Source organism: Corythoichthys intestinalis, chromosome 20, assembly GCF_030265065.1.
Source record: "Corythoichthys intestinalis isolate RoL2023-P3 chromosome 20, ASM3026506v1, whole genome shotgun sequence".
Lineage (NCBI taxonomy): Eukaryota > Metazoa > Chordata > Actinopteri > Syngnathiformes > Syngnathidae > Corythoichthys > Corythoichthys intestinalis.
This window is the reverse complement of record NC_080414.1, coordinates 14,992,654-15,016,563: the sequence shown is the minus strand read 5'-3', so window position 1 is coordinate 15,016,563 and position 23,910 is coordinate 14,992,654. Positions and strand designations below refer to the sequence as shown.

The 23,910-nt window shown below is 40.2% G+C and overlaps 2 protein-coding genes across 6 annotated transcripts; one reads left to right on the top strand and one right to left on the bottom strand.

The window, feature by feature from the left end:
• Positions 1-67: 67 nt before the first annotated feature.
• LOC130908992 (phosphatidate phosphatase LPIN2-like) lies at positions 68-11,871 on the top strand. Of its 3 annotated transcripts, none has more exons than XM_057825014.1 (19): positions 68-1,234; positions 3,294-3,389; positions 3,465-3,724; positions 3,780-3,890; positions 3,959-4,091; positions 4,221-4,479; positions 5,093-5,195; positions 5,269-5,489; positions 5,556-5,649; positions 5,734-5,803; positions 6,138-6,221; positions 6,295-6,368; positions 6,446-6,554; positions 6,616-6,764; positions 6,825-6,911; positions 9,728-9,880; positions 9,957-10,071; positions 10,138-10,241; positions 10,317-11,871. In XM_057825014.1, exons 1-19 carry the CDS (start codon positions 1,013-1,015, stop codon positions 10,459-10,461), a joined length of 2,589 nt encoding a protein of 862 aa, XP_057680997.1. In that variant the 5' UTR covers positions 68-1,012; the 3' UTR covers positions 10,462-11,871. The 3 variants fall into 3 exon arrangements, with proteins under 3 accessions (XP_057680997.1, XP_057680996.1, XP_057680995.1); XM_057825013.1 differs by having other exon boundaries at positions 4,218-4,479; positions 6,673-6,764; XM_057825012.1 differs by having other exon boundaries at positions 4,218-4,479.
• On the bottom strand, positions 10,814-23,578 carry emilin2b (elastin microfibril interfacer 2b). Of its 3 annotated transcripts, none has more exons than XM_057825015.1 (7): positions 23,410-23,578; positions 23,201-23,326; positions 19,908-21,154; positions 12,331-12,483; positions 12,188-12,241; positions 11,965-12,105; positions 10,814-11,552 (listed from the first exon to the last, which is right to left on the bottom strand). In XM_057825015.1, exons 1-7 carry the CDS (start codon positions 23,553-23,555, stop codon positions 11,254-11,256), a joined length of 2,166 nt encoding a protein of 721 aa, XP_057680998.1. In that variant the 5' UTR covers positions 23,556-23,578; the 3' UTR covers positions 10,814-11,253. The 3 variants fall into 3 exon arrangements, with proteins under 3 accessions (XP_057680998.1, XP_057680999.1, XP_057681000.1); XM_057825016.1 differs by having other exon boundaries at positions 11,965-12,102; XM_057825017.1 differs by having other exon boundaries at positions 12,331-12,480.
• Positions 23,579-23,910: the final 332 nt, after the last annotated feature.

Genomic DNA, 23,910 nt, shown 5'->3' with positions numbered 1-23,910 from the left:
GGACAAAAAAAGGAGTCTGCAGGTGGTCTTCAGAGGCAGCACGTACGTACGCACATCTTATCTGTAGCCAAAAATGTCTCTCAGAAGCTATATGTCGCCCACTCAGTCATTAAAAGAAAGCTAAATGACTCTAACCTAAGTTCTAGTGCTGTTGTGAAGTTGCTCCAGTCTAGTTTGTCACCGGGTTCCCTTTTTTGCTCGATTAAAATGTTCTTTAAGGCGACGCTAAGGTTGTCATTATGTTAGCACGAAAATTAGTTGTAGTCATACAAAATTAAAACAAACAAACAAACAAACAAAAAATAGAAACAAAACAAATATATGATAAATACAAGCGAGGAAACGTGTTCCTGAACGCCTCATAGATTTAAAAGTCTTGAGCAACTGCAGGTTGATTTTTTTTTATTCGGATGTTAATATTGTATAATATTGTATGCTAGCTATCTATCTCACCATTAATCAAAATTTTTGAATTTGACTCACTGTTCTTCAAATAACACTGTGGTAAAGCTAAGTTTTTATTAACACATTCACTGCCATTGACAGTAACAGACATCAATCGCTTTCAACTAGGGTGGCTGGCATTGAGAGATCACGTTTTACTGCCACTGACGGCGATAGACGTTCAATCCAATTTGACGAGGCAGTGTAGCGATTGAACGATCCCTCCCAGTCAAAAAAGATTGGACGTCCATCGCTGTCAATGGAAGCCAATGAATTTAATATGCATGATAGGTATGATTTTCAAAATCCGAGGCTCACGTGTACACAGTTTGGATGCACGGCACACACGTGGAACAGAGAAAGCTAGATTTGCCAAGTAATCTGCTAAACAGGATTAACACTTCTTAACGTCTCGCTCGCCCCACCGGGTGTCATGGTCAGGTTTGTGTTGTTGACTGAGGATTATACTGTAGAATGTTTTGACAAAGGGAACCTACAGTTTCCTGTATCGATTTATTTGTTATTTATTCATAAATGGACTTTGTCAGTGTATTTCAATTGAAATTTAATGGCAATATGCATTATACCTGGCATCAGCATGAACTACGTCGGTCAATTGGCTGGCCAGGTTCTGGTGACAGTCAAGGAACTGTACAAAGGCATCAACCAGGCTACACTATCGGGCTGTATCGACGTGGTAGTGGTGCGACAGCCCAACGGATCCTTCCAGTGTTCGCCCTTCCATGTGCGATTCGGAAAACTGGGAGTTCTGCGCTCCAGAGAGAAAGTGGTGAGTTCTGTGAAGATGGGCCAATAGAGTACTGTAATTTTCAGACTACAAACCGGTGCTTTTTTCCCCCTCATTTTGAATCCCGCGGCCTATAGTCCAGTGCAGTTTATTTGTGGATTTATCTGGGTTAATAGGTAACACTTTTTTTGACAGCGGTGTCATTAGACCATCATAATTAGGACATGACACTATCAAGGCCATTAATGACATTATGAATCATGTCACTAAATCCATTTATGTCCAGCTCGGATCTTTACATCCATTCAAAAGTGACATAATTAGCCGGATGACACAAAATGACATCTGTCATAAGCGTTTATTAATGCTCATGGCTAGGGGTGTGACAAAATATCGAAATGGTGATATATCGTGATACTTTGTATCCCAAAAGGTTATCGATATGCGCCTGCCAAGAATCGAGATATCGTTTTAAAAAGGTGTCAATGTCTGAAAAAAATAAAATAAAAAGGAACCAACAAGTTGCTACCAAAATCTTCCACCATAAAAGTGTCTCAGTTAACTCTAAGGCTGCATTGACGGTGCTCGACGCCCAATCCATTTAGATTGGGAACGTTCTTTGATTCGAAACCAGAGCATTCAGTCATGCTGTCCAATTTTTAGGGCATTTACAGGTCATTTCCTGTTGAGTTTGAGTCACTGCCTATTTATTTGGGTGATTCCCAGGTCACTTCCTGTTTTATAACTCGAAATAACAGTCAACACTTCCTGTTTTATAACTCAAAATAAACAGGAAGTGACCCATAAAATACCCCAAACTCAACAGGAAGTGACTGAAACTCAACAGGTAAATGACCTTAAATGGCCCAAAATGACCTCATTGCCTGGCATTGGCTGCCACTGATGGCCATAGACGTTCAATCCGTTTGAAGTGGGAGGGAACGAATGTTCATTCGCTGCCACCCTCCCAGTTCAAATGGATTGGACGTCTACTAGTGATAAACTCATTCCAGTTCACAGCAGAAGCTTGTTTTTCTTTTATTAGTTGTTTGTATTATTTCCTAGAATGATTTCCTGACCAATTGATAATCGTTGTATCACCAGATCGTCGTTATCGTGAGCTTTGTGTCGCAAATCGTATCGCATCGTGAGGTACCAAGAAGTTCCCACTCCTACTCATGGCAGTGTCATGTCAAAATTATGATAGTCTTATGACAGGCTTATGGCGCCACTGTCAAGTAAAGTATTACCAAATACCATAACTAACAAATAATGAAACAACGAACAGTAAATGAAGACATAATGAGCACAGAACATGAATTTTTATTGTTATTTACATCTGTAGCGCTGCAATGCATGCTAGGAGGCATGTCGGACGAAAACAGTGTTGACAGCAGGTGGCAGCAGAGGATGACTGTCTCCCCCAAGGGAGCAGTGGTGGCTAAATGAAGCGTCTTGAAGCAATGAAGCTTTGCAGCCAATTGGTTCAAAGCTTCATGGTGGTTTATTTGGCCTTATGATGCCGCTGTCAAATATAGTGTTACCAGTTAATATCTTTTGTTGTAAATATCCTATAATACAGTGAGGACAGCTGTGGCTTATAGTCCAGTGTGCCTTATCTATGAACAGATGCCGTTTCCGTGTAAAATTTGGTGGGTGGCGGCTTATAGTCAGGTGCGCCTTATAGTGCAAAAATTACGGTACTAGTAGACAAAATCTCATGAGATTTCCCAAAGACCCTCGAGATCTTTAGGTCTAACCAGAATTGCTTAAGTCGCACAAGACAAACAGTAGGCTCATGAGATTTGCTAAAGATCTTGTGAAGTTTAATGCCAAGAAGCCTCATTATCGTTCTCAAAGTTTTACGAGATTTGATAGCTTTAAGAGGATTGCAGAAGTCTCTGAACACTATTTGCAGTCTCGTGAGATTTGCGAGAGATCTTGTGAAGTTTTATTCCATGAAGCCTCATTAGCGTTCCTAAATTTTGACAAAATTCGTCAGTCTTATCAGACATGCAGAAGTCTCAGAGCATTCTTTGTAGTCTCATGAGATTTATTGAAGTCTTAATGGATTACGTAGTTTTTTAACATGTTTATGCAGATTGACATAGAAATAAATGGAGAACCAGTGGAGCTGCAGATGAAGCTGGGAGACAACGGTGAGGCTTTTTTTGTCCAGGAAATGGAACAATTAGATGTAAGTGACATTTCAAAAAGGAAAAAACATCAAAGACTATTATTTTGTATCATGAAAATCCTTTAATTTTTGCAGGAGACTGTTCCTGCCCATCTGGCAACTTCTCCCATCCCCACAGATGATGCCATAATAAAGAAGCAAGAGCCCGAATGCAGGCAAAGTCATCCCCTGAAGGCCCCAGAAGAAGGTTCCATTGCAGGAGGGAAGAAGAGAAAACGGCGGCGGCGTAAGCACAAGGCCGAGCCCCGAAAAGAGGAGCAGAGCCAGTCAGTAGGAGGCGAACTGGAGCTTCCTGGCCTCAGCTCGGACGAGGAGATGACTTCACATAGCATGTGGTAGGTCAAAGTGATGGTTATCCCTATCCAACAGAATCAAGGATGTTTTTTTCAGGGTTTCATCGATGACGAAGGACAGCATAGATCACTTCCAAAATTCCCCTGCCACCTGCCTCGAATGGGACAGCTACCCTTTCTCTGATGGCGACTGGTCCCCCTACACTGAGTGAGTCCATAATTGTGTCCAGAAATGTGAGAAAGAGATGTGCCATTCTGTGTTCTGCTGGCATACAGAAGGGTAATGTCTGAGCCTGAGCCGGCGTCGCCCAACAGCGACTCGGAATTGATGGTGAAGACAACAGAGAGCATGCTCAGAGCCGACGCCCACATGCAGTGGAGCTGGGGAGAGTTCCCGGAATCCACCAGGGTAAGATTTGCAAACCAAATCAACACCAGCTATTGAAGATCAGAAGTCTCTTGAGAATTTGACATTTACAGGTGTGTCATTTCTCTTAATTTGTTTAAAATTCTCTCATAAGATTTTTTTCTGAAGCAGGTAACCAAAAAGGACCAGTCCTTACCAAAGGTGCTGACAATCACCCCTTCAGAAAGCACACATTTCCGGGTCATCTCCAGCCCGGAGGAGCGAGCCGAGGATCCCCTATGCAGCATTGTGAAACCCCAACCCCAGAATGTCGAAACGAGAACCTCAGACCTCAGTGAAAAAGCTATTCGCAAGACAAGATGGAAATCTTCTCCGCCTAGCCGCAGGGACTCCAATACCAAGGCTGCAGATATTGCTGTGAAGAGAAAAGGTGAACCTAAAGACACACCAGATTCTCACAACCCGTAGAGTCTCACAAGATCTTGTTAAACGTCTGAAGACATTTTCCAAGATAAGATTTTCCAAAATCTCACATGATTGGTTGGAGTTTCATGCCTGAAAGTCTCATGGGATTGGCGGTTGATTTCTCGACACATGTTGTCACAAAATTTGCACGAGATTTGCTGAAGCCTCACCGGATCTCCATGAGTGTTAGGAGATTTGCTTAATTGCTATGTTTTACAGGACTTGGCCAAAAATCTCATGAGATTAGGTGAGAATTCTCAGGAAATCTCAAAAGAGTCTCAAAAAAGTTTAATCAGATCAACCTTGAGGTTTTCTGAGATTCACTTTCATTTTTGTCAAGATGCTTCATGAAATTTGCCAAAATCTGCTTGAGTCTCATAAGATTTTTTAGTTTTATGAGATCATTTGAAATGTTTCACAAGAATTTTCAATGTTTCATGATATTGTTGGTCTGACAACAACTGTAACCAATTCATTTCTTTAAAAAAGATGGTCTTAGAGTGGGTGTACACAGGAAGGATGTGGTGCAGATAAGAAGAACAGGAAGTTAAAGACAATGAGACTGCTTCTTTTTTAAGGAGGTGTAAGGAAAAGGAGTCAGCATCAGGGCCCAGAAGATATATACCTAGATGACCTGAACTTACTTGAACCAGATGTTGTCGCACTCTACTTCCCCAAGAGGTACAGTCTTACAAGATATCATTTCTATTAACGGTATTTTCATTTGGAAGTTAATGTCCCTGTTTGTCTCAAGCGAGTCAGGGCCGGTTACCAAGCACTGGGCAGAAACAGCTGCGACAGGGGGCACACACTCGGGTTCGCAGTCACCCCAGTCGGTGGGCAGCAGCAGCAGTGGCGGCGGGAGTCTTGGAGATAGCGGTACCGAGTGTCTTTCTGACTTGGCCGCCGACTTGCCTGACGTTACATTGTCGCTCTGCGGAGGTGGTGGTGGTGATGACTCTGAGATCGACAGCGGTAACCATCAACATTGGTATGGTATGATAACTGAAGTCAAGAAATTTAATTGTCTATTTCTTGCAGAAAAATTCCTGGAGTACATCATCAGTTATCATGAATTTGCAGAAAACCCTGCAATGATTGATAATCCTAATTTGGTGGTTCGGATTGGACACAGGTACATCTTGTTTTAACACGGATGACTTTTTGATAAGTTATTCCATTGATTTTTATCATTTTATATCTCCTCGGTATTGCACAGATATTACAACTGGACTCTGGCGGCACCACTCATACTCAGCATGCAGGCTTTTCAAAAGAACCTCCCAAAGGTGACTCTATGATCTAGTACTGTATGTTGTCTGATAGAATTTGAGAAGGAATCCTCATTTCATTGCTGAAATCTCATTGGATTTGACAGTCTCGTAAGACTGGTAAGAGTCTCATGGAATAAAAAAAAAATAAAAGAATCTTGAGATTTGTTGAGGAGTCTTTCAAGATTGGTTTAAATCTAGACATATTTATTTAAGTTTAACTTTTACAAAAGTCTCTGAAGATTTGCCAAATCTCATGAGATTTTCAGGACTCCCACAATATATGCCAGGGTATCACGGCCTTCTGTGTACCGTTTACTGTAAATTATGTTAAAGATTGTATCACTTACAGGCCACAGAAGAAGCCTGGGTGAAGGACAGGATGCCTAAGAAGTCTGGGAGATGGTGGTTTTGGAGAAAGAGCAGCGTGAAGCAGGTAGTTATGATAATACAGTATAATCCTGCAAATACACTTGTGGGATATAACTGTGTTTGCATGTCATATTCAGTTATCCACAGAGAGCAAGCTGGAGTTACAGGAGAGTTTGACCGATGAGAATCCAGCGCTCAACAAAGGACCTCAGTGAGTTATCTGAAAGAACTACGTCCTCGATTTGATGTAATTTAGTCTTGTGAAACACAATTTTTTATTATCTTCAGACAGAAAACCTCAGAGTGGTCGAGTGACGATGAAACCAAAGAACTCAAGGCCATGTTTGCCCCCAGCCCTGCCTACAGGAAGTCCCTGCGCCTGTCGTCCGAGCAAATCGTAAGAGCTAATCATGTCACGCTTAAAAAGAAAAACATCAACGATTAATACAAACACACAGGAGGGTTTGAAGTTGAGGGATGGCCCCAACGATGTGACGTTCAGTATCACTACTCAGTACCAAGGAACGTGTCGCTGCCAGGGAACTATCTACCTGTGGGACTGGGATGACCAAGTCGTCATCTCGGACATCGATGGCACTATTACTAAGTACTGCAAACCTCTTCTTCTTGATTTTTTAGCTCAATCTAACTAGTTTTGTCAATGCAGGTCTGATGTTTTTGGTCACATCCTTCCTCAGCTTGGCAAAGACTGGACCCATGAAGGAATTGCCAAGCTTTACCACTCTGTGCACCAGTAAGTACCCCAAGGGCATTGGTTTGCATAGGGACGGTAGGGACATAACACTACCAAATTTTCAGGATGCTCAAATTGTCCTCGCCAACTTTTAAGTAGGGTTGGGCATCGAGCATCAAGCATCGATGGGAACCGGTTCTATCATTCCGATGCTCCCGGAATCGTTCGAATTTTTACATTTCGATTCCAAGTTTCGATGCCCTGACCGCCGAGCGGAAAAAAAATGCTCAAGTTCAAAGACTGCGATTTATATACAAGTTAGCCCTGTGAGAAGTTCATATAATTGATAAAAAATCGAAAAGTTAAGACTTTAATATAAACCATGCAATTTTTTTTTACCCTGCCTTAGTTTTTTTGACCCTGCCTCTTAAAAGAATCGGAATCGAGAATCATTCAGAACCGGAAGCGAAACGTGGAATCGTAATCAAAACTGGACTCGTTCGATTTCAAACTATGCCCAACCCTACTTTTCAGTAACCTTATTTGAATTATAGAATGATTATAATTGATTATAATCATTAACGATAATAATTTATAATGGCTTCCCCTATGTTGTAAGAATAAAATTGACCCTTCCATTATTAAGTGAATTACTGTATTTTCATTATGTTCAGACCTACATTTACCCATTTCACTTGCTGAATTTGCCGGTCCATTTTTTTTACCCCTCAAATGCGCGTTTGATTGGCTGATGACTAGAACAAACAAACACGCACACTCACACAACCCCAACAGAAATACATGTCAAAATGCCGCCCCCTCCACCCACTTCAAAGACGAGGGATATTAGAATTTTTTTCCGGCCAGCCATAGCAGCCACTGTAAGTAGACGTCAATGTTGTGGAGGTGGGGAACACGCCACTAATTTTGCTACTGAAGTCCGACCTGCATCACAGTTAGTTCACTGTGTGAACTTGCTAACCTGCAAAACTCGAGTAGGAAGCAGCTTAGAGATAAGTTTCCTCCTGTACTGTATGTTTTCTACCGTTAACTGTGCATTTATTCATTAATTAAATATATTTATTTATTTTTAGCCATCATTCATTTAAAAATAATTTTATTTGCAGCCTATGAGGACATTTCTTTAACCCCCAAGACCCCCTAAAAACAAAAACAAAAAAATGACACAAAAACACAACCACTAAAAACTTCCTTTATATGAAGAAAGGGGCATTTCCCCCATTTTCTCCCTTGAAAACAACAATTTTAACATTGTTCATTTTACGTTGGCAACACAACAGCATATTTGTGAGAAATGTAGCCTTGACCCCCATTCACCCAATCTGTTTGGTCTTATTAATGTCCCGTCCCCAGCAAAAAGTGTATATGCAGGTTATGCTGTTATAGCGTCCCTACCAATTTTGAGACCAAACCTACGCCCTTAAAGAGCATACGACAGGAGAAAAAGTCTTAAATAGCATTATTATGTGAATTAGAATCATATTTTGAAACGATTCGAGTATATACAACAATTTAGCAAAGCGCAGATGACGTGAAATTAAGTCTTTTAATCTGCCGGTTAGCCACGCCTACCATTATAGGGCTCTAGCGTCCCCAACAGGTGGATGAGGTCAGCGGGAGACTGGGCTCATCGGTTTTACTATTCAGCTCATTGAGGGGGAATTATTCAGAACGAAGAAAACGCGACGAAGAGAGCCGCAAAATGTCATTGTTTCAGTCTCTCTACTCCAATATTTTTACAGGATATTCTTTTTATCCAAATATTTTCCCCATATAGCTAAATAAATGGCATGGTCATGACAAATAACATTCTTGTGCTAAATGGGATATGAAATGATAAAAATGCACTTATTCAGGACGACATGGCAAAAATTCTCCATAATGGTCAAAACTGTCGACTTCACCTTTACTGTCGCACCTTCCGAACGATATTTTATGACACCTAAATCGGACATATGTCATTTCCCTTCCCTGGCTTCGGAGAATGTAAACAAACCAAGAGGCGTGACAGCTAGCCGACATGCTAACCTGAACCGAGTGATGTTTCAAAGTCTTCGAAGCGGAAAATCACACATAACTAGCCCGGATTATTTGACATGACGACTGGGTTGTTGAGTGTCTTCGTGGATCGGCAAACCGCCCGGCGGAGAGCAATTTACAGCTCGTTCCCCGGAGGAGGGCGGCTGCAGTTGTTGTGAAGCTAACGTGCAGCTAATGTGCATAATGAGAGCTTTTTACATGCCTATCAATGATCAAACGTAAGTAGTCCTGTATTTAAAGAAAGTTTGTAGTGTTTACTTTGTAATCGCTGTATTCGTATTTGACATAATACAAAACGTTATGTTTACTCACTTCCTCATAAGTCCAATGGTCCCACAGTCGTAGGGCTTGTTTTGGCCAATATCCACGGTGAATGGGAACCTTTTGAAACTCCAAAAAGGCGCACACGCCTCTCCCTCATACAGCAAGATTTTTCTGCAGCCGTTTGGCTGGCGTGATGCGAAAAATAAACATATTAATCCGCAAAATCAGCTGCATCCTTAGTCCTCATACACAACAGTAGGCTGTATACTGAAGAGGACGCCTTCATCCGTACACGTCATAGCGCCCTCCTCCTCAATGCAAGACTGAAGCTGGAAGTCACTCATTTTCATGGCGCGGGATTCAAAAAACTAAATAAATATAGTGATCGCTTCTACACACATCCAAGCAGTCCATATCATTCAGGAGCATAAAATACCGCGTGTATTATGAAATAAACATGCTTTTTCGTGTCACATGCACTTTAAAGTACCCTCCTATGTGTGGTTGTACAAGTCCCTAACTTGGGTACTCTTTTTTTTTTTTTTTGTCAGGAATGGTTACAAGTTCCTGTACTGTTCTGCACGAGCCATCGGTATGGCGGACATGACACGAGGGTACCTTCAGAGGGTCAACGACGGAGGCACTCTGCTGCCTCGAGGGCCACTTATGCTAGCACCTAGTAGTCTTTTCTCAGCCTTCCACAGGTGCAGGGACATCTCACTTGGTTTTGTCGCGTGCAAGCTTTGACGGTGTCATAACTTGATGAGTTTGTCTTTTCAGAGAGATGATCGAAAAGAAACCTGAGAAATTTAAGGTGGAATGCCTCTCAGACATCAGGAAGCTTTTCACCACCAACATGAATCCATTCTATGCCGCTTTTGGCAACAGAGAGAGCGTAAGTACGGTACTTCCTACATTTTATTTGGAAAATTTGTTCTCTCACCTTTCTGCCGAATTCTAGGACGTGTTAGCTTACCGCCAAGCGGGCATATCCGTATGCCGCATCTTCACGGTGAACCCCAAAGGCGAGCTAATTCTAGAGCAGGCTAAAGGGAACAAAACATCGTAAGTGCTCAAGTTTGAGAAATACTTGAGAAGTTTGGAAACCGTGATGTGTTTTTCTCTTATTTTGGTGATCAGATACACACGTCTGAGCGAGCTAGTAGAGCACGTCTTCCCTCTGCGTAGCCGACAGCACGCCGCTGCCTTCTGTTGCCCCGACTTTAGCGCCTTCTCGTACTGGAGACAACCTATTACGCACGCCTGTTTGGAGGACCTGCTTTAACATCTTGACGATGTTTTCCTAGTAGGTCATTTTTTTTAATTGATCATTTTACTTTTAATTTGATCAAATATATGACATACACAATGTATCGAATGACTTCTTTCTGTGAAAGTGACAATTTTTGTGTGATGAGATCTTAGTATCTGTGTTTGTACGTGAATAATGTGAAGTTCAGAAATGGTTTGGGTGGTGATTATGTCATTTTTTTTTGTGTAAGTTTTAAACAGGGTATGTGTACTTAGTGTTGTTCACATGTGTGGATGGATGAATCAGTCCGACAACTCACTGAAGGCTGCTTTAATAAAAGTACAAAAACGTGTTCACCAATGTTTTTGTATAAGTTTTAATATAATTTATGCATAAATGTAGTTCAACGATGTATATATTTATAAAGAATCTTAAAAATTCTATATTTTATAACCACTGTTAGACTTGCAATGCCTCGAGTAAGCAATAGAGGTCGCAGTTGTCCCTGTAAAAACTAATACATTACTGTACTAAAACTGGAGCCACGGTATAACTACTGTACATCAAATACTGGTCGTCGACAAGTTTACAAAATTATTTTTCTGTATATTTATAAAGCAGAATCAATTTTTTAACACTGATGTTCAAGAAAAGAGTTCATTTTTAAAAACACCAATTAAAAAATACATAAAATTCTCATGGATAACTTATTCTGCTTAAATACTGCTGTGGTTGAAGAGTGCCAAATAGTGATGCGTCATTGTTCTTAGTGTCTTTTATTGATCTTGGAGTCTTCTCCAACTCTTGCATGAACTATTGTCACAGCTACCGACTAGACGGGTATAATAGGACACCGCTAAAGGATGAACGAACTTGGCCTGTAGCTAGCTTCCCCGCAATTAACATCAGCGCCACTTGCTCGCCTCGTTTCATGGGCACCACTAGGGTGAGTGAGGGGGGGGCGCAAAGGCTGGAACATGGCTCCGAGACTGCGCCTATTCTGGAACCGAACATGTGGATGACGTGTTGGTCCACCGACAGAGACGCCTCCAATTTGGTGTCAGGTTGGGCTGCGAGGATGGCGCTCAGCAAGTAGCGACCATCCACGGGTGCCGTGAAGAATCCTGGAAATACAGAGATTACTAGTATTTTGGACCAGTTTTTGTCGTTTTCAGTTGCAGCGAGGCAGCGAGGCTATGCTGTTGACCGCCTAGGCAGACAGCGCTCAAACAGCATGGTAATACACGTGACCCGTTTTTTCCCCCGATGAGAAAACGTGAGATGTGATGTCACTCCCAAACTCAAGAGCAATATTTTCTATTCAAATGCTCTTCGTACATGACTACAGTATTCTTCATTCTACATACATTATGAGGCAAAAACAAAATAGTAACGCACGGGCACTAAGGAAACTAACTTTAATCGGATTACTGGCTTGGAAAAATGAACGCGTTAGATTGCTCGTTACTGAAAGAAAGTAATCAGATTACAGTAACACGTAGTAACGCGTTACCGACAACACTGGTAGCAACCTACCTGTTTCGGGGTTGTAGTAGCCTCCATCGTTAACCAGAACTGCATCAAATCGGATGATGCCCGCCTTGTCGTGAACGAGCGGCAGGGTTAGCCCGGCAGAGAAGGAGATCTTTTGGTCTTTGTGCCATGCTACCGCTTCTGCTTCACACACAGGAAAATCCAGTTGTTAGAATCTATAAAACTGAATTCAGGAAACAAAACAGCCCAAACTGGCCTAACTTACCAGAGATGGGAGGAAGAGTGTACAGTTGTGGCTCAGTGACTTTTACTGGGATAGCTGAGTAACAGACACATGACAAACAAAAAACGCCAAATGTTGAGTTGCATGACGCTTGACCACATCTCAAGATGAAGACATCAACTCACCTGGCGCTCCGGCAAAGCCGAGCACAGGTGACATGCTGCCATGCATCCCTTTGGGAAGCTTTGATGACATCGTCATCCTACCTGGGGGTCCCGCTTCGCCTGATTCTGTGGCCAATTGGTTTTGTGGTACCATCAGAGGAGGTTCCGCATCTGCTGCCATTCCAGAATGTATAAAATGAAAAGGATTTTCTTACTTTTTCCTTCCTGTCCTGTGAGTACTCATATAGGCTTTACATAAAACCCTTACATAAAATCCTAGATGCTATCAACTGTCAGCGCTAGCCCTAGCATAGCAATTTTATCGCAGCACACTGCAAATGTCTGATCTTTCAAAATCTGTCAAACTACTCATGGCTAGCCTTAACGTGTCCTTCTGAAATGGCAACAAGCATCAGAAAATCCCCACAGGGCCAAACAAACTCGGCTAGGAGCCTGCTAGCATAGAACTTCTGTCAAAGCAGTATGCTAGCATAGCAGCTTTGTTGTAGCACACTGTGGATGTCCATTTTTGTAAGGGATATCCTTAAATTGTTCTTCTGTAATGGCACCAAGAATCAGAAAAAGCCCACAGTGGCACTTTGCCTAACAAACTAGGCTAGGAGCCTATATATTTTTCTATGTATTTATTTTATACATCAAATACATATGTTTATACTGGAGTGCCACGTCCAGTTTTATTGTTCATATTGTTGTTGTTCACAATGACACTAAAGACCTATTCTATTCTATTCTATTCTATGCTAGCATAGAACTTTTGTCGAGGCAAACTGTGGATTTTTTGTTTGAAATCTGTCAAAACACCCATGCTTAGCCTTAAATTGTTCTTCAGTAATGGCACCAAGAGTTGCCTCTTGACAAGTCGGCATGTACATGTTAATAAATTTGCTTTCTCACAAATGTACCAACAAAGCCAAAAGCGCTAGCTAGACTTGGAAACGCCGAGGTTTGTTGGCTAACGGAACACTCTCGCTAATAGGTAAAAAACGAACGCGCCCAAAGTGGCAATGTCACCATGACACTAAGCAAAATAAATGAATGAAACAAGTTAGCGTGACGTTAGCTAGCTTGTAAAAATCCATAAATTAGCTAATTCATTCAGCCTAAATATTCCGTTCTTGCCTTTTTTTGTACTAAACCTTCCCAAATTGTCGCTACGAAATGATGACTCATAATGTTATTGTATGTATAAACAGCAACAGCCCCGTTTACGCGTCGAGGCGTGATACGTATACGGACGCCAAAAGGCATTGCTCAACACGAGTGGGTGCCGTTAAAAAGCTGAGCATGTGTGTTCAATCAGCGCCGCTTCCTGCAACACGCCTGAGTGAAAATTCAACCTCCCCTTGATTTGTTTTTCTAAACAAACATCACCACAGCCTCTTTGGGAATTCTTATTTGTTAGATTCTGTTATTTTCTCTGGGAAAATACTGTAGTGCCAGATTTAACTTGTTCGCTGCCACTGATGGAGATAGACATCCAATCTGTTTGAAAGGCATCGAAACATGTTCATTTTTAATTACATATTTATAAATGGATAATGATAAAACATGCTGGATTTGTTAGTAATATGTAACGGAAGCGGTGATTAAATTTTGGAGTCATGGGGTCAAAGGTCACAAGCCCCCGTGAATTTGGCTGACTAGGCGGCGGTCTGCTCTCAGAGTGTTCCTCTTGTTTTAAAGTATTTTTAAAAAGGGAAATAAAGAAACACAATTATTATTTTAATTTTAAAAAATCTAAATTAAAATTGCAAGAATTTCATAGTGAAAAAAATGGTAACTAAAAAACTAGTCCGTATAGTGCTTCATTATGTTTTTTATAAACCTGAAAATCAAGGTAGAAAAAAAAAAATTGTAATTAATTATACTGTGATAAAATGTAAAAAATACAACTATGTATCAAAGCCTTTTACAGTTTTTATTCTAGTTTTTTTTTTTTTTTTTTACAGTTCCTCCAATTTTCTAACAGTAACATTTTTAAAACCAAAATCGCCAGTACAGTGATTGCTGGCTACTTTGCGCTTCCAACTTCAGCCATCAGTCCATTGCAGATTTGTTCGATTGAAAAATAAATAAAGTATTTTTTTTTTTTTAAAAAGAAAAAAGATATAAGCATGTATATGTGTATAAATCATTGTTTTCCTTTAAATATATCTAATTTATATCATAATTGTTACACATATACATATAAGGGTCTTTTTTATTTATTTTTTTGAATGATACTTTTGGGGGAAAAAAGGGGAAAAAAACTTGTCTTATATGTATCTCTTTGCAATGCTGTTAAATCTGAATAAATACGGTACATTGAACACACACAAAAATTTTTTTTAATGTAAATAAGCTCTCCCTATACTTCGCAGATTTTCGATTTTCTCATGGGGTCCCATAAAGCGCGAAAAATGAGGGATCAGGGTATTTAATCATAAATTTGATGTATTTTAAAAAATGTTTTAAATGTTTTTTTAAATGTACTATGTATATTTTTTTTAAATACAGTTTTCCATTTCCTCGAATATAAAGTCGATGTTTTGAAATTCAGTAAAAGATTACAGTGGTACCTGTACTTGCAAACTTAATTGGTTCTGGAATTAGTTTCGTAACTTGAAAATTTTGTAAGTAGAGACGCTTTTTCCATGTAAATGCCGTAGTCAGTTCCAAGCCCCCCAAAATTCGACATAAATCTTTTATAATGCATAAAAATGCATCAAAACATGTAGCAAATACATTGCATGTTACAATAGCGTACCGCATGAATGCTATTTTTAGACAGTGACGTCACCATCGTTAACCGGAAGAGGGTCAACATAGAAGCGCCCTCGCATACAACCCATGTTAATACTGCTTGTTTTCTGCCGGTCCTCTTTCAAAAAAGAACATGCCGAGTAAACACTGCTGCTGTGGAACTAGTAGAAACGACTGTAGACATTACGACATATGAAGGATGTTTTCTTCGCACTTTTCCCGAAGCCAAAAACTCAGAGGAAAAAATGTGAACAATGGATCAACTTGTACGGACGTCCAAAAGACCAGTTTAATGCCAGCAAGGTGAAGCCATTCACCTTCGTATGCAGTAAACATTTTGTTGGGGGCCATGGTCCTACAGGTGATAATGCTGATCCATTGCCTTCCACAGCCTGCCCAAAAGAGGTAAGCCATTTTGATATTTTTACATATTTTTTAGCGTGGCGTTTTGGTGTGCTGCTTCTGTCTGACAATGTATGACCTGAAAAAAATTAAAATGGTATCCACTGTTGTTACCTTTTCTGTTGTAAAGAAACAACTTAAGTAAGGGGGAAGTGTAAATAGATTATAGAAATAAGATTTGTTATTAATTAAAAAATTAAAAGTGTTCGTTGGCTGTCACTGAGTAGCATTTGTGAGTGCTACACAAAAATAGCAATGTAAATTACCCCCAAGAACGGTCAGAGACGTAAGTCAACCAGATGATATAATATAGAAGAAAGACAGGGCATATGGTGGTAAAGGATAGCTGGTTGAAACCGGAGTATGTAATTGTCAGTGGCATAAGGCAATCCACACAAGTAAAAAGTGTCGATAAAAAAGCTACCTCTGGATCAGGTCAGCTCTTTTTCTCGTCTTTTTCAGCCTTTGACACTGAAACCATCTCTTTAACTGAACATTTGTATGTTCTTCCACATCTTTACCAGTGAATTTGGCACCAGGGACATAATTTTCGGACAGAATTGGTTGATTTAGCTCAGGAAACGTCTCGTTCGAACACAATTTACAGGCATTTAGCATGAGGGACAAACGCGAGCTTGACCCTCCTAGCAACAGGCAAAAGTGATGTGTTGCATACGGTACACTACTAGATTATTGCACAATAAACATAAAATCAGAGTTGTGCATAATGCAAAAAAAACAAGAATACAGTAAAGAATAAAAGTTAATACACTCATGTAAAGCTGTCAGGACACAAGGGGCAAATGAAGAGGACGCTGGGATACATATTACACAGTAGAGGTCCCTCTTAGCCAATTGGATGCCAGGAATGCCAGACAATAGCCAATGGCACAGCAGCTATAAGCACGTTATGTTCAGTAAACTCATGGAGTTGCGAGTACCAGCCATACTGTATTTTTGCCTTTCGTATCCTGAAATTTCTTTCGTAACAAGAGGCAATATTTTCCCTTTGAATGGTGTCTTAACCTGAAAATTCTGTATGTGGAGACGTTTGTAATGTATGTATTATATAAGATTATTTTTCAAAATTTTGCTATATTTTTCTTTACAGTTTTTTTTGCTTTGTTTTACAACGTACATAATTAATTGGAAGGACTGTATATGATTTTTCCAATTTAATTTATATTAACAAAAGTAAATACTAAATCAATGCACTTAATTGAAATAATTCTTTGACTTTCCTCTTTTAGTTTGTTTTTAATAATCCTAACCCACAAGCTTTTGTTATCCACATAGTTTAGCCGAATTTTGAACAAAAATGGATGGACATGAAACGAGTGTGGTTTGGCGCCTTATTGTTTTGGGGATGTTTGGATGGTGATGTTTACTTGTCAAAATTACCATTTCCAGATTCATGTTGAGTTTTTTTTTCTAGAGGCTGGGAAAATGGCTGCACACCGCTTGTCTCAGCAATTTTGTTAACCCTCCGTCATTTGACATGTTTGAGTTTGTAGGGAAAAAACAACACCTTTACTCTATGTCCGACTTCCTGGTTAGGTTAGCGCTCTTTTCCGTTTTGGTTCTTTTAACATGTTTTTGTACAAAATCCTCATTTCAGACTTTTTTTTGTGTACTAAGTTCCACCAATTTGTGGATGAGCTCGCAAAGTTTTGCACCCTGATAAGAAGGTTGTCCATTAGCCGCCCCAGTGGCTAAACTGGTCGGCGTGCTGCAGATAAGGCGGTCAAGCGCGATAACCCCTGTGAACCGCTGACAAGACGTGACAACAACATAATAGCCTGCAGTTCTGTTTTATGGGATGGAACACAGTGGACATAACTAGCGCTGTTTGTAGAAACGATTCAACTTTTTCGTTTTATGTTTTGTTGTTGCACCACAGCCTTTTGCCACACTATTTTATGGATTTTTTTTTTCTTTTTGCACAAAACTTTTTTTAAAAGTAATTGTATTACTCTAAGGTAGAATCTTTATTTGATCCATATGTGACAATTCACAGAATGTATGAGTTTTTTTTTATTTTTTTATCAATAATACGATTTGAGGACTTTTTATTTCATTTAACCTAAAAAATTGTTTCCGTGTAAATTTCTGACTTAATCGTAGAGTTGTCCGATATTGACTTTTTAATTGATAACCGATATCCCGATATTGTCCAACTCCAAAAATGCAGTACTGATATCAAACCGATACCGATATATGCGGTTGTGGATTTAACATATTATGGCTAATTGTATTGTGATGCCCCACTGGATGCTTCAATAATGATAATTCTCACAAAACAAATCCCAAGTATCTTAGTTTAGACTAGAGACATCTAATGGTCAGTAAGCATAACCACTGTGCTAAGCTGGCTGTGACCAGCCCTTGTACAAAGGCGGAAGGCTTCTACATTTACTTTGAAGGTAACATGCATATTTGCCCAAAACCGATAATGAAAAAACAATGTCGATATTATCTGATATAATTTAAAAATACTGTTATCGGTCAATATTATTGGCTCCCCGATAATATCAAACAACTCTACTTAATTACTTTTTGGTCTCATATAAAAAAAACATTTAAAAATCTTTTTTCCGCAGTATGACTTTTTTTTTTTACCAACAAACTCTGTCCCTAGTCACTAATATTATTTTTAAATATAGTGATCCCTTGCTACTACTCAGTCAATCGCAGATTTTTTTTTTCAATTAAAAAAAGATCAATACAAATGAGCTATCCCGAGCAGATCACCAAGTCTCACGCTCCCTTCCTCCCTCCATCTACCTGCTTTTTGTTAGTCAGAAAGTGAACTGGAGTTGCTTATTAAAGTAAACTATGATTGACAGACAGTTAAGCTTTGATCCTGCCACACACTTGACCGCATGCGTCAATCATCATTTAACTTGTTAAACAGTTGCTATGGCAACTAATAGTAATTGTGTAAGTGAGGAGCTGGAGCAGATTTTAGTGGACAGTCAATGAATCATTTATTAAAGACAAGCATTTAAAAAAAAAAAGTTTTTAAATGGATTGGGCATCTACTTTTTTTCTTGTTTAAAAATAATTCTATGGGACAGTAACAAAAAAACTGTGTTTTTTTACTTATCGCAGTGGGTTCTGGTCCCATAAACCGCAAAAAATGAGGGATCACTGTATTACTTTTCCATAATTTTTTCACACATAAATGTATAAAAATTGTTTTCCTTTATTCAAATTCAATTTTCATATATTTTTTGCCTGATTTTATTACATTTTTGTCTTTTTAATTCACAACTTCTCATCATTTTCCTTTTACAGTTCTCTAACATAGATCTAGCCATAAACTGAAATGTACAGTAAATCTTTACCGATATTTTTTTAGGGTCAATTTAAGTTCAAATCAACCAAAATATTGACCTAAACCTAGAACCAGAAAAATCTGTCACACTGCATGTACAAAAATAAACCACAAGCAGCATATCGCGCACAAAGCTTAATTTTCACAACACTAGTTGTACTGACTTTCAGCTTCACTTCACTGGCATGATTAGTTTGGCTAGCCTTTACGCCAGATGCCCCACCAGAAAAACAGTCTCACATGTTCCACTGGCTTCTGTCGTAAATAACCCCCCTAGGGGGGGTGCAAGCGGACTTGTTGTACACTGATGAAACATGTGCTGGTATGTCTTTAATGTGCTGCTGTTTCCCGCGAGTACGTCGTCGTCGTTTGAGTGGCCACCCCGCAGGCGCCCGGGTGCGGTGGTAGGGGGGCCTGATGTGTTTTTGATGAGTTGATAAACTCCAGGGTGCATCTGGCCGCCACATGACGGCGTCACATGACCACGGCTAATAAACCTGAAGCGCCTTTAACAAGGCCTGAACATGATTCGTTGGGCCAATGTTGGGTTTGAGACACTTGGAGGGGAAAGGTAACATTTCGGGGACTTGAAAAAGGGTTTTGTTTAAAGAAACTTGCCTGAAAAAGTCGTTTTTCTTGAGGCTAAATGAGAGTACTCGCAATTTTTTATTACATTAGTAGACAGTAGAACCAGTAGATTATGCCTGCTACCATTAATCGATGAATAAAAAAACAAATTTTATTATCATATTAGCTTAGTCATCTGGGCATTTTGAGACGTTGTATACCTCAGAAATGTTCAAATACTTTTTTTCAGCCTCTTAACTCATTGGCTGCCATTGACAGCGGTGGACATCCAATCCATTGTGGCTGATTAGATTAATATTGTCGTCAATGGCAGCTCGAGAGTAAACACTAACTATTCTCCTATTTATTAAAAAAAAAAAAAAAAAAATTCCTGATTACTGTAATATAAATTGTAAGTAAGTTGATGTATATTTGAACTGCTTCGTCGACTAATTGCAAAAATAATCATTGATTAGTCGACTATCAAAATAATCGTTTTTGGAAGCCCATCAGTAGACTACCATGTTACCTGTCCGATTCTGGAAATCTTTCGCGACTTCCTTTAGTAGCTTCTTGCACTCGTCAACCTCTAACTGCCTCAGGTCGCCGACTACTGTGGCTCCGTGAGGATCCAGATCGTCCGGTCCACCCGCCTGACCTTTCAGTTCTCCACATCGGTTCTCCAGGTTTAGAAGACGGCCCTCAACGCCATGAATTTTCTCCAGAACAATCTTTTGACCGTTCTCCAAGAATGACAAGTTTGCCTTGCAGAGTCCAAGTTCCAAGACCTTCACCGTGTCTTTCAAACTTTGAAAAGAGTCTGCTTCCGGATTTTGGAGTTTAGTTTCAGAAACTCGGTCCTCTATCAAGATCAGCTTCTCCATCAGGTCCTTCAGGACTTCTCCCTGCTTTCTATTCAAGTTCTGCTCTGCCGTAGACGAATTCACAAGTTCCTGAAGTTTGTCGACAACCCAGTCAGGAACCTGTCTTGTTCTGGATTCTTCCAGCTCAGTCTTCAGTTCCTGGATTTGCTGGCGGAGCTCTCTTTCTTTAGTGTCCATGAGCTCCATCAGGCTAAGGTAGTTCTCTTCCTGGTCCTCGCACTCGTGGTGCATGGACATGATTTTGTAGTCACAGGAGTTTTTCAGGTCGGCCAGTTTGATATCCATGCCCTCCATTAGCTCTTTTCTCAAAGCGCGAATGTTCTCGTCCACGTAAGCGCGCAGATTGGAGTCAGAATTAGTCGAAGGTTCCTCCATAAGATGCTGGATTTGCCCGTCATGTCTATTGACACGTTCCTCCAGATGATTCCAGGTGTCACTTCTGCTCTCCAGAAGGCTAATCTTGTTCCCCAGCTCATCCAGGGAGAACAAGTCAACAGTTCTGGGCTCGGCACCTCTGGCACTAGCCGTCTGCCCCATCTGGCCCAGAAGAACACTAAGCATCTTGCTAGCGTCCTCCTGGAAATCCTGCCTTAGGTTGGATGACATGTCAGTTATCCTGGCCTGCATGTCCAGCACCATCTGGGAGAGTCTCTGCACTTCGTCCTCCAGATGGGGCGCATCGCTACCTTGTTGCGGGTGGTTCGCCCGGTGGTCCATACGCTCGGTCTGATCGCGTCCAATGGCTATCGGCGCCGAGTTTCGTTCCATTAGCTTAGTGCCGCTTTTCACCTCCATACAGTCGTGACCCTGGTAGCCAGGACAGCACCTCCACTGTAGCTCCGTCACCATCTTGTAGTCCAGCTTGTACGTGGGCCTGAAGTGCGTACGGTATCTAGGAAACACGATACCGACACAGCACTAAAATGTTGTGTTGAGAAATAACGCGCAATATTTACTCTTCAAGATCAAGTAACCGACCGCAGATTGCCCTGCCCAAGATGGCCCCCATTCTTCTTCATTGTTCTGCCGTGAATGTAAAAGTGTTTATCACTAGTAAATGCCCAATCCATTTGAAGTAGGAGGGATGGCAGCGAATGAACGTTCCTTCATTCGCTGCCATCCCTCCTACTTTAAAGGGATTGGACATCTAACGCTGTTATGGCAACCGATAAGTTCAAAAATAAAATTAGTTATTTTTCTTTACATACCTGTCAAGTTGTAGGGTTTCGGCATAATTTGTACAAGTGAGCACTGACTTTTAAATGTGTACGCCGTTCGTTCAAAATCTGTACGTTTTTCGTGCATTACGTTTTTTTTCTCCATTCGGATTTTGTCACCGTTTCGGCAACGAGACAATCACGATGCGTCACTACGTTGGTTGAATGACGTGAGAAAAAGTCAGTGACACTGAGAGAGAAGAGCGTTGTGACGCTGTAGCAAACGCGATGCTAGGCTAGGTGGCTCCAATATTTCCTGACTGTAGCCGACAGCCTACAACCTACTCCTAGATATCAAACGCTTATAGAACTACATGCGAAATGACAGACGGCGGCGTTTATAAACAGCCGCCATTTTGAAGCAGTAGACTTCTCAGAAAGGCTCCGTTGTAGTGAACCTTCCTAGCGAACTTAAGTAACTTTTTATCTAAAAATAAATCATCAAAATCTTGACTTGAATCTATCTTTAAATGATGAAACAGATTTAAAACTTTAACATGTCGAAAGTAGACAGAAGGGAACTAATGCAGAACCGGTAGCAATTTTAACAACTTTAAAAGTTGATTCACAACATTAAACGATTTCCAAACATAGCAGAGGTTACTATGTTTTTTTTTTTTTTTTTTTTAACAAAACAAAACAAAACAAAAACATGCAAGGCAACAGCAGTTACTTTGCCAAGTAACTAATTGTTCTTACCTTCAGGTAACTGAGTTACTAACTCAATTACTTTTTGGGAGAAGTAATTCTTAACTAATTAATTAATTTTAAAAAGTAAGATTAACAACACTGGTCATAAAGATGAAGTCTGCAGAATGAAAAGTGACAAAAGCGGAGATTTCCTTCTCCCAATTTGTTGCCGAACAGAATTTGCCTGCAACAATTGCTTATCAGTTCTCAGAATTAGCAAAAGAAATATTCCCTGACTCAAAGATTGCATCGGAAAGTTAAATATATCAATTGACCTTTTTAATTTATAATTGGACACACTAATGAATTACCTTCAAGTCAAACTGAATTGTGAGCTGAAGTGCCATGAAGTGCAGCCATCAAGACATGATAGAAATTGCCAAAAGTGCTATATACAACTATAACAAAAGTCACTGCTACATTTTAGTAATCATGATGTAGCTGAAGATATTGATTGTTCTTTGATTGCACCAGGTTATGTTACAATATTATCAATAAATTCATCATATTATTTTAAAAACTGACTTTCATTTTTGTTTCACATTGCACGCTATATACAACGTTCTAAGATTAGTCACCAATTTGTAAGCGCATACGTCACTATTTGTAAGATTGCCGACGGCCTCGGGTTGACAGGTATGAGTTTATCCATAGTGTGTCCAATCCATTAGAAGTTGAAGGGATGGCAACGATTGAGCAGTGACTAACCAAGCCGTGGTACTAATTACTTAACATTCAAATATGCAGTAATTTTGTAGGTATTAAAAGAAAAAATAAATAAATAAAAATGGTGTTGGTACAGTATCAGCATCAGCCGATATCACACAGCCAGGTATCGGTATCGGGAGCCAAAAAATGGTATTGGTGCAAAACTAGTCCTGAAATAATATGGCTTCTAAGTTAACTTTGGTAAAACAGTTCAGACATTTTTAAAACACTTTCACTTGTTCAGCCATCACTTTACTGGGTACCCCAAACACTAGTTACTTTATCCAAATAATTCACCCGATTTTAGCGCAGTGTGGACTTACATGACTTGTGGTGCACAGTTGATCATCTCCGGAGGACAAGGCAGAAACTCCGGTTGGGTGAAGCTTTCCGAACCCCCCACTACTGCGCAACTGACGTTCTTGTGCACAACGTGTGCGCACCAGTTTCTGCAGCGGCAAAAGCTCGATTAGTCACGCCCGGCTGATGGATAACCAGAACACGCAAAAATACTTTTTTTGAACGAACTTACTTGTTTCGTTGGCGCATTTCTGCAGCTGAGTGCGCGCCCCCATGTCGGAAGGGTGTTCCTCTTGCAACTTGGGCGCTTGTCAAAAAAAGGACGAGGATGGAAGAAAGATGAATGGAAGACTTCTTCATGGCTTGAAATGTCCACATATATTTTTTCAGTTTTGAAAGAAACGCGGAGAGTATTTGAGCCCTCCGTTCTTGAATGTGACGTTTTGGGTGTACCCCCCCATAAGCACTGAATGACACCCCCTCCACCCGCCTTTTTCATGACGTCACTCTCCATCACCCAGGACATAACATTAGGTACCCTTGAACAAAAGCTGTATCAAAATCCAACAAAGTTTCGGGATTTCTAAACTGTAAATATACGACTTATTATTTTATTATAGAAAATGGTAACACTAAAGGGGGCACACGAAAAATAGGCAATCTAAAATAGTGGAGTACTACAAGAACAAATACTCAAGTATTTTCTGCTACCGCGTACGAACGCCTGATAACA

Coding starts and splice junctions, on each gene's coding strand:
- LOC130908992 (XM_057825012.1), top strand. CDS start 1,013: ATGGCAATATGCATTATACCTGGCATCAGCATGAACTACGTCGGTCAA. Junction 1,235..3,293: donor TGCGCTCCAGAGAGAAAGTG/GTGAGTTCTGTG, acceptor ATGTTTATGCAG/ATTGACATAGAAATAAATGG. Junction 3,891..3,958: donor GACTGGTCCCCCTACACTGA/GTGAGTCCATAA, acceptor GCTGGCATACAG/AAGGGTAATGTCTGAGCCTG.
- emilin2b (XM_057825015.1), bottom strand. CDS start 23,555: ATGTGGACATTTCAAGCCATGAAGAAGTCTTCCATTCATCTTTCTTCC. Junction 12,242..12,330: donor CGGCTTTGCCGGAGCGCCAG/GTGAGTTGATGT, acceptor TCTGTTACTCAG/CTATCCCAGTAAAAGTCACT. Junction 12,106..12,187: donor CACTCTTCCTCCCATCTCTG/GTAAGTTAGGCC, acceptor CTGTGTGTGAAG/CAGAAGCGGTAGCATGGCAC.